Source organism: Eleutherodactylus coqui, chromosome 4, assembly GCF_035609145.1.
Source record: "Eleutherodactylus coqui strain aEleCoq1 chromosome 4, aEleCoq1.hap1, whole genome shotgun sequence".
Taxonomy (NCBI): Eukaryota; Metazoa; Chordata; class Amphibia; order Anura; family Eleutherodactylidae; genus Eleutherodactylus; species Eleutherodactylus coqui.
This window is the reverse complement of record NC_089840.1, coordinates 215,158,930-215,168,758: the sequence shown is the minus strand read 5'-3', so window position 1 is coordinate 215,168,758 and position 9,829 is coordinate 215,158,930. Positions and strand designations below refer to the sequence as shown.

At 42.0% G+C, this 9,829-nt stretch overlaps 1 protein-coding gene across 1 annotated transcript; it reads right to left on the bottom strand.

Annotated features, from left to right (window-relative positions):
* Nucleotides 1-208: 208 nt before the first annotated feature.
* Nucleotides 209-2,166, bottom strand: CH25H (cholesterol 25-hydroxylase). Its single transcript, XM_066600736.1, has one exon. The coding sequence runs from the start codon at nt 2,137-2,139 to the stop codon at nt 1,303-1,305; it is 837 nt and encodes a 278-aa protein (XP_066456833.1). The 5' UTR covers nt 2,140-2,166; the 3' UTR covers nt 209-1,302.
* Between the last annotated feature and the right edge of the window lie 7,663 nt (nt 2,167-9,829).

Below are 9,829 nucleotides of genomic sequence, written 5' to 3'. Positions count from 1 at the left end.
TAATACCCAGCTCGGGTTCAGTGCAGGGACTACATATGAAATTGCTGCCCGTACACAATATATTGCGTATGGTAAGCGTTTCATGAAAACACAGTCGTGGACATGAGCCCTAATGAATTATTTCCTTTACGGACACACGGAACACCCCACAACTTTCCCGCATACATACATTCCATCCCATCAGACAGTAAAGAAGTCCAATTTCACATATATTTAAATAATCTGAATTTAATAATTTCTCAATAGCATAAATACATCTTTATAAACTTATATAAAAGCATCGTTTATCATTTGCAACATTCCACCAGTACAAAAATATATCACACAGTGCATCTCCACGTTGCGAGGGGACGCAGCCCGCCGCGTTTAGTGCAAAAGTTTTATCCAACCAAATCTCACATTTTTTTCCCCATTCAAAAAAATAATTTCCCCAGCAAATCATTGCTCTAATTCAATCTCATACCGTCTCCTTCTATATCATTTCCATCATATACAAACATTTTATTACCCTCTTCCTACTTTGCTAATATCCTTCCGATTACACTTTCCAGATGCTTTACGTATATTAACCCCCTTCTGCAGCCCTCAGTATAAGCTCATGCAGCAGAGAAGAGTTTGCCATGTGATAGAAAGCTTTCTGATATTGCCATGTGTTTGTCATTGTCACCATGCAAAAAAAAAGGCAAATTCAGCTCTGCTACATCTACACTTTAAATACCGTCAATCCAAATGACAGGTGCACAAATCATCCATCAGCACCTCCTTAATCCTTTATAACCACATTCTTTAGCCCACTTAGTCTACTTGGTCATAATTAACACAACTTTCTACAATTAGTATCATCCTTCTCCCGTTACTGTTTTTCACTGAAATGACTACATTCTAAATACTTATAATTTATCTTTCTGCAATGAATGGATGCATAAAACTGCATAGAATACAATTCATTTCACAATATTGCCCTATAATAAATACTCAGCGTTTGATACTTTAGACTAAAAGTTCTTTTTTACTCTATGGGTAGAGTTCTTGCTGTGCGGACGCTGTACAGGTAAGATGCATGTAGCGTACATGTGATGCAAGCAAAGTTCATCCTTTAGTCAGTCCTTGAAGTGCAAGAGCCGGTTGCTGTATCACTTGACGGACACGGAGCACTAGGCATGGTTTCTGTACCGTTTACTGACCATGCAATCTTGAAGACTCAGGTATAGCAATATCGTGCATCTACCCGCTTGGTCCTGAAGTGCAAAGCATTGTCACCTTGTGACCATTCATTAAGTCCTGCATGCAGTTGCATAGTTCTTAAGGTTTCTTCGCTGTTTTCTGTGCCAGTGTATTAAACAGCTTGTCCCAGTGAGTGAAGTAAGGTGCATAATTAGACACAAACTTTTCATGATGGAGATCATGATGACTTGGTCCACCGCATAAGCCGAATGGAACTAACCTGTGCATAGACCATGGCAAGTCATAGCCGCAATGATCTTCCACGGACAGGTAGATGTGGATGACGAAGACGGCCATTTCAGTCATCGGATGGCAACCCAACAGGATGGGACTCACATTCGCGAAGAATCCAAGAGACAGCATCTCCCAGGTGCTGGAATATTGCGTGGCCAACGCAAAGGTGGCGGTGTACTTGTGATGCATCTTGTGAAATGTTTTATACAGCCAGGGCACCTTGTGATGTAGCAGGTGCCAAGAAAAGTACTGGAAGTCAAAGAGAAGCATACAGGCAACAATATCAAGTAGAAAGCGATGCAGTTTTGGTGCCACAAGTGGCAAATATACTGGTCTCCAGTACCAATAGGCAACAGTCAGTGGAAATATGAAGACCAAGTGGCTGTAGACGGTGTGCGCCAGGCAGTGTAGTACCATAGACAAAGTTGGTCTGGCCTTTGGTTGTACCTGGAATTTCTTCAGCGCAGGTATTTTGCAGGAGAGAGCATCCAGTGCCAGGTAAGGAAGACAGAAGACCATGTAGACTGTGAATGAGAACAGAACTGGATAGAAAGGCGATCTAATCAGATGTTCTTTCGATGTGACAAAGTCCCATATTGGCTGTAGAAGGACTGAGCCCACATCTGTCTTTCCACTCCAGGTGGAGAAGCTTGAAAGTACTACTTGTGCGGTGCAGTTCATTGTGAGTGATGAGCTCTAGCAGCGCTGCTGCTGGATTATATAGCCCTCCTACTTCCTCCTTATCACTTGGCAGCTACAGCTTTCTTCAGGGAAATCCCGAACGCTTTCCATGACAAAGGAATGTAGTGAGTGACGTCTGAAAAGCAAAACTTTTTTTTTTACATACGCGAGACGGCGAATTCGCCAGAAGTAATTATCAAGCTAATTGCATTTAATACACATACAAGCAGATGTTCTGGCATTTAACACTTTAGTGTCAAAAAAGACAAAAGTTTTAGAGGAGTGATAACTTTATTGGGTAATCGGAGAGATTAGATTTGCAAGCTTTTCAGAGCATAAAAAACCCCTTCATCAGGTGTTAATAAATGACTGAGGAAAAAGCCCAATGAAATGGATATTTCTGGCTAACAGCATACGATGTTATTTTTTGCAGTACATTGTTATCTGTGGTTACTGAAGAAGTCATATTTAAGGTCTGGGTGTAAAGCCTCAGGCATAAGTGCATATCTGGGGCCATGTGCTGTCTGTATTAGTTCACGGGCAGCACACAGTCCCATTATAGCCTATGGGGCTATGAAGATTCATGTTTTTTTCACTCTGCGTTAAAAAACTCATTACATATCCTATTCCTGTTCGTCTCATGGACGAGAAAAAAGGACTTGCTAATGCATGTCTATGCACTGTGTCTGTCAGACAGGTGACCGGTCCTAGAGCAGGCAGATGTAAATGTTCTTTGATTGGCTCTGATTGGTTCTTCAAGTGTCGTGGCTCAGCCAATCAATGGAGTATTTAAAGAACTAATCACAGTAAACGCTTCATGGAGGTGGGATTTATGAATCCTGTAACCAGGAAGTGATCCTATGTGGGTGGCCGAGGACTGTGGGAATTGCACCAGGCAAAATTCCACTGTGTGTGAACGCACCCTAAGGGCTTATTCACACATCCATATATCGGCTGGGTTTTCATGCCTGGCCGATATACGGACATGTGAATAAGCCTTAAGACCGACTTCACACAGGCGTATCTGCGTGCGCAAAATTTGCATGCACAATACGTAGAGAATAGAACCCATTGATTTCAATAGGTTCATTCACATTTCAGTATTTTACACATGCATTTTGGTCGTGCAAAAAACCCAAAACCTTCTCTATGTTTTTCCTCCCCCGTAGACGTCAATGAGTATGCATAAATGTGCGCAATACCCAAGGAGATGCGAGAAACACTGTGTAAATGCGCTGGGAAAAAAAACACAGCTGGAACTAATTAGCTATTTCAATCGGTGCGTTTGTTTGCTGTGTGAATGAACATGCCTTGCGGGTCGAAAAAGTACAGTACAATACGCTGATGCGCACACAAAAAAGGCTCGGTCAGCGCACAAATAACTGAGCCGAGGTGCACAAAATTTACAGATCTGCAGAAAACTTCACTCCTTCCGTTGAATGGGAGAAATCTGCTGCCGAGCCATGTCAAAAAACCTCATCAAATAGTGCAGATTGTGACACATTTTGGTGTTCATTTTCGGAACATTTGCTGCAGATTGTAGTACGGATCTGTATGGATTCATGTGTGAACACATCCTAACATCACTTCTTCACCCATGGGCTTCTTGCTTGCAACTTCATTCATATCTAAAATTAGAAATAGTGGTTGTGTAGAAGAAAAAAGGAAGGAAGTGGAGCCACTCCGATGACCATCCAGTGAGGAGATTGGTGGAGTAATTGTTCCAATATATAGTTTCCTATTGCTGTATGTGGTGAAGAGGAATAGGGGCAACAAGTTCCAGGGGCTGCCAAATCAGCAACTGTGCAGAATAGATAGGTTGGCCATTGAGATCAAGGGTAGAGAAGAAAAAGACGCTGATCGAGCGACGCGACCTCTTGGGCACATGCTTGAATATTTAGAAGAAAGTGTTGCTTTACTTTGAAAAAAACAGCTGAAACGCACGTCGTTTAGAGGCAAAATACGCCCCTTCAGTCACGCTGGATATACACTATATAGAATGTACATGAAATTAAAGTAATATGTATAGTAATTTGAAAAGAAATGCAGGTACAAGAGTTGATAAGGAAACAGGAAAACAAAATAAAACATAATTATAAATAAAAAATAAAATATATGGATCTACTCAATAAAATGACACTTTTGGAATAATAGATAAAACTCTCAATAAAATGACACTTTTGGGATCTTTTCCTTCCTCACCCACCTAATATCTAAATTTAACAGTGGAATTTCCAGACTTAAGTTATTTTTGCAGCAATTGTATCAGCCGGCCAGTAAGTTACGTAACATCAGGAAACATAACAAGAGGAATACTTGGCCAGCCTCTCTGTATACTGCTAGAACAGAACCCCTTACCATGCAGGGTCTGATGAAGGCACAGCATTTTTTTGTATAGCTTTCATATATTATATATTGAAATACACAGCTGCACTATTCAGGAGCGCAGCTCTGCAGTTCAATATATCTTTTGGTGTGTTTATCCTGTAAAGGTTTAGACATGGCCAGCAGCCCAATATTAAGCTCAGCAGAGCGGTGTTGGTATATTTTCTGTATATTTGCGCTTTCACATGTTGCCTACATTGAGAGGCAGTGTATTGTATAGCAGAGGTACCTTCCCAGGCAATTTAGATATACTGAAACAGCAATACAATCATTTGCAGTTGCAAAGAGTATCTCTTTTTGGAAGACGTGCTACAACTGTTTTATATGGATGGCCCATTGATTTCAATGGGCACTATGTAATACTTCTTACCACCTGTGGGGGCACTGCAATAGAACTGAACACTTGCAAACAAATTCCTTGATCGTAGGGAGTCCCAGTAGCAGGACACTCTGTGATCATCCTATTTCGGGAGTTCTTTTTAAAAACAGATATGCAAGAAGTACCAGGTAGCATCCTCATTACACTCCATTAACACGTACGTTTGACTCCTGCTTCTTTAAAGTGGTATAAAGAGTTTCAATACAGGTCTCTAAAGGTGCCCATGCACATTCATGAATATTGGCCAATACCACCAATGTTCCTGGGGGAAACCAACTATTTAATGTGCCTTGATTTAACCTCTGACAGTAGGTGTTGCGGATAAGATGGATCGGACATGCTACATTTAATTTTAATATGCTTGATTCTTCATTATCATAGGACAAAAGTCACTGATGGAGATGTCTGGCTGCAGCTTACTACCGTCACCCCTCTTTAGAATACATGCTGAGCCTAGATTGCATGTGTATTGGGGGATGGGAGTAGGACTGGCCTTAGGTTAGAGGGCACCCTGTGCCAAATTTTTTTGATCTCCGCCAACATCTTGAAAAAATATATATATATTGTACTGTCTAGCAGTCTGTCTGTACAGAAAGCAGCAAGATTGGATACCAACACCAGAACAGCTCAGTGAATAAAGTACCAGAAACAAGGTCATGACATAAATACAGTACCAACACCAAGCTAATGGCATAAATCCAATAGCAATACTAAGTGATCATGTTGTGGGGCTGCCAATGGCCTGACAGAGGGAGGCCCTCTTTCTAAGGGCTTATTTACACAAGTGTATATCAGCCGTTGTTTTTTTTTTATGGCCGGACGATATAGGCTTCTATCTAAGCAGTTTCCCTCTTCCCTCACCGGCTCTCTGCCTCTTTCCTCCACTCCAGCGGTTGGGGGGGTAGGGTGGCACTGCCCAGATGGAAGCGTATATCGGCCACCCGTGAAAATGCCAGCCGATAAACGCTGGTGTAAATAAGCCCTAACCATTATGATGCTATTCTTCATATTCATGAGAGGTTTTTCTTTGGATTAGTGATGTCTCTTTGCAATTTAATACAAAAAAAGCTATTCACCGCATTCTAAGACCCGGAGCATTTATATTACTCCAGCAACGGAGCTCTATGAGGTCTTGTTTTTGTGGGAAAAGTTGCAGTTTTTATTGGTACCATGTTGAGGTACATGTGAGTTTTGGATTGCTTTTCACTACATTTTTGGGAGGCAAACAAAAGAAAAATAGCAATTTTGGCGGTACTTTCTAAAATTATTTTTACGATGTTTACCAAGCGAGATAACTGACAATATTTTCATCATCTGTGTCGTTATGAATGCGGTAATATCCATTATGTGTTGCTTTTTTATCATTTCTTTTGGTAGTTTATCTATTTAAAAGGGTTTTTGTGGAGAAAAAAATGTGTAATGTTTTTATCAAGATTTTTTGAAAATTTAAATTAAACTCCATTGGACTTTATTTGACACTATCTGTTTATTCCCTAAAGGCTATGGCAGCAGCCTATTAGACTCTGCAGGAGACGGGTTCTGAGACGCTGAGTTACATGTCAGACATGGAGGCCCTTGTGGTGCTTTCGTCTGTCATGAGAACCCATTAGTACAATATGGGGTGCCGGTTGGTGACAGAGCCTCTTCCTGTCATCTGCTTACATGCTGTAGTTGCTATTGATTGTGGTGTGTAAAGGGTTAACCTGCCAGGATGTGAGGTTTCTCCTCTTCTGGCTGTTAGAGCAGGAGCCTGGCTGTCAGTCAAGCCACCGTTTTAATAAGATGTGTGTGCAGGATTAAAGCCAAATAATGAGGTCAGTAAAAAGGCGTATTAGTCATTAGTGCGGGGTTAATATTCTCACTTTATGATCAATCATCCTCCCCAAGACTCTGACTCCTCCCTCAGACTTTCCAAGCCTTGGGAGTAGGGGACAAATGTAAGATTTACGGTGCCTGCTGACACTGCAGTGATGGCATAGTTAGACTTTTAGATAAGCAAAGCTGGTATGTGCCATGGTTCATTCTGGAATTTTAATCAGTAACGAATCAGTTGCGACATCTTACACATAAGAGGAGGGACTCATTTGGCTGAGATTTCTGCGCGTCACATATTTCTGGCTAATAAATACGGAATTACTGCCAAGCTGAATATTCTGGCATTCACGCTGGGATTTGCTGATCTTCGTACTCTCATCAGAGTAAAACAGAAGTCTGTAAAGCTTTACACTCATGAAATGTGCCAATTTTTTATTTCTCCCGCTTATATAGAGCACCTTTAAGATAGCGGGCACTATATTACATCGAGAATAAAGTACCAACCTTATATGCAGAATGGGGATTGCAGGAAAATCTGTTCTACAGAACTAGTGCTACTTTAATATATTTTATTCAACTTTTATGTACTTATACACATAAACAAAAGAAAAGTTTAACATATAGCAGGTATTGCTGGACCGCAACAATGGCTTATATATTTAGAAAAGGAGTGTTGTATCGAAAGGGGCAACAAAAGCCTCTGCTAGAAGTCTTTCCGGTACATCCTGTAATAACTGCATATATGCTTGATTGTAGGAGCAGAAGCTTTAATCCTGCGCCTTATATTTGCTATTTGTGGGGATTAAAGCCCAGGACCAACGCCATATATTTACCGCACTTGGTCCTTAAGGGGTTAATACTGCAGGATAATATATGTATTCTCTAATATTTTGGTAAAGGGGCTGTGTTTGCTATTACGGCTCATCATCATTACCATGAACAGAAGTGGCGTCGCTTTCTCCAATCCTGAAAGCCCTTTTAGGGCTCCTTCACACCATATTAAAATGCTTGTAAAAGACACCCTGAATTTCACATGTTTTTCATCAAGTTTTTTACAAAAATGTCTAGTCATGTTTTTTATTTTGTTAAATTTTACAAGTCCTATATAGAAGCCTATGTGAAAAATGCCAAAAAACTCATCAGAAGATGTATTAAAAAAGACACAACCTTCAAAAATATCACAAACAAATCACTCGTATATGTAGACTTTTCAGTAATTTGCTGTAGAGTTTAATGTAACATTTAAAGAGGTTGTTCCATAAAATTAAGTTATTGCCTATCCAAAAGATAGAGGCTATCTAGCTCAGCAGTGGGGGTTCGATTGATGGAACCTCCACCAGTCCCAAGAATTGGGATCCAGAGCATCCCTCAATGAATGCGCCAGTGGTTGCACAGTCCTTGAACTTGGCTATTTCCAGCAGTACCATTGAAATGAATGGAATGTTGGTTTGCATGTGTGACCACCGCTGAGTTCATTAAGGGAGATTCCAGACTCAGCAATCAGAATCCCGACGATCAGCTAGTTATTGCCTATCCTGTAGATAGTTTGGCAGAAAATATCCAGTGAAATAAAAAAAATCTCTTCGGAGAGCTCAATACATACTGATTCATTATTTCCACTCCCTTCTCAGCCCAAAATTGCAGCCCCCAGTGACAGATCTCAGTGCTGAAGAGCTGGCTGCTTACGTCAAAAAGAAAATTGATGGCATCGGCAGGAAATAACCTCCTAATCTCAGACTACCCTGACCCTAGTCTCATCAGTACTGCATCTAGCTCCTATTCACTCTGTTGACAGAAGAAGTCTCCAGATTGCTTTCCTCTGCTCGCCCCAACACCTGCTCTAAAACCATCTTCCCTCACAACTTCTCCGATCTCTCTTCTCGGTAGTCATCCCCCGCCTCACCACTATATTCAATCTTTCTCTGAACTCTGGCATGTTCCCCTTCTCATTCAAACATGCCATCATATCCTCACTGCTTAAGAAACCGACTCTTGCTGCCATCTACCAACCTATCTCAAACCTCCCCTTCATCTCCAAACTATTGGAACGTCTGGTTTGCTCTCGCCTTATAAGCTATCTCTCAGAAAACTCTCTTCTTGACCCCCTACAGTCTGGCTTCCGCCCCCAATATTTAACAGAAACCACACCGACTAAAGTGTCAAACGACCTCCTGACAGCCAAATCGAGGGGCGACTACTCCCTACTGATCCTCCTTGATCTCTCCGCCTCATTTAATACTGTTGACCGTAAACTCCTCCTCAGTATGCTTTGCTCTATTGGAATAAAGGACATTGCTCTCTCCTGTTTTCCTCCTACCTATCTCATCGCTCATTCAGTGTTTGCTTTGCTGGCTCTACCTCCTCTCCTTTTTCCCTTGCTGTTGGGGTCCCCTAGAGCTCCATCTCAAGAATCTGCCCTTTTCTCACCGTGGACACACTAAAAACACTTACTGTTGCCTTCATCCACTCTTGTCTCGATTATTGCAACTTGTTGCTGATGGGCCTCCCCCGAGCCAGACTCTTACCCCCTCAAATACATGCTGAATGCGGCAGCCAGGCTCATCTTCCTGTCCAGCCACTACTCTGACACCTCTGCCCTGTGCCAATCACTACACTGGCTGCCCGTCAAATACAGAATACAATTTAAACTCGCCACCCTCATCCACAAAGCCCTCCACAGCCCAGTGCCACACTACATTGCTTCCCTCATCTCAATCCATCACCCATCCCGGGCTCTCCACTCTGCTAACGAAATCGGAGTAAGTGCCCCTTTAATTTGAACCTCTCATTCCCTTCTCCAGAACAGCACCAGTCCTCTGGAATGCGCTACCAAAAGCTATCCGGGCAATCACTGGCACACACAATTCAGGCGTGCTCTAAAAACGCACCTCTTCAGGGAGGCATACCATATCCCCTAAACCAAACCCCTCTGTACTCCGCCTGATAACATTACTCCCTGACCTATTGACTGCAATCCCTGCTAGTCGCCATCAACCGCTCACTGCAGTCATACCGATTCAGCCACCACACAGCTTATGTCTGACCACTGCCTATGTGTATAGCATCCCTCACTCTCCACCTCGCCATACCATGCACATCTCTAGCCCCTTT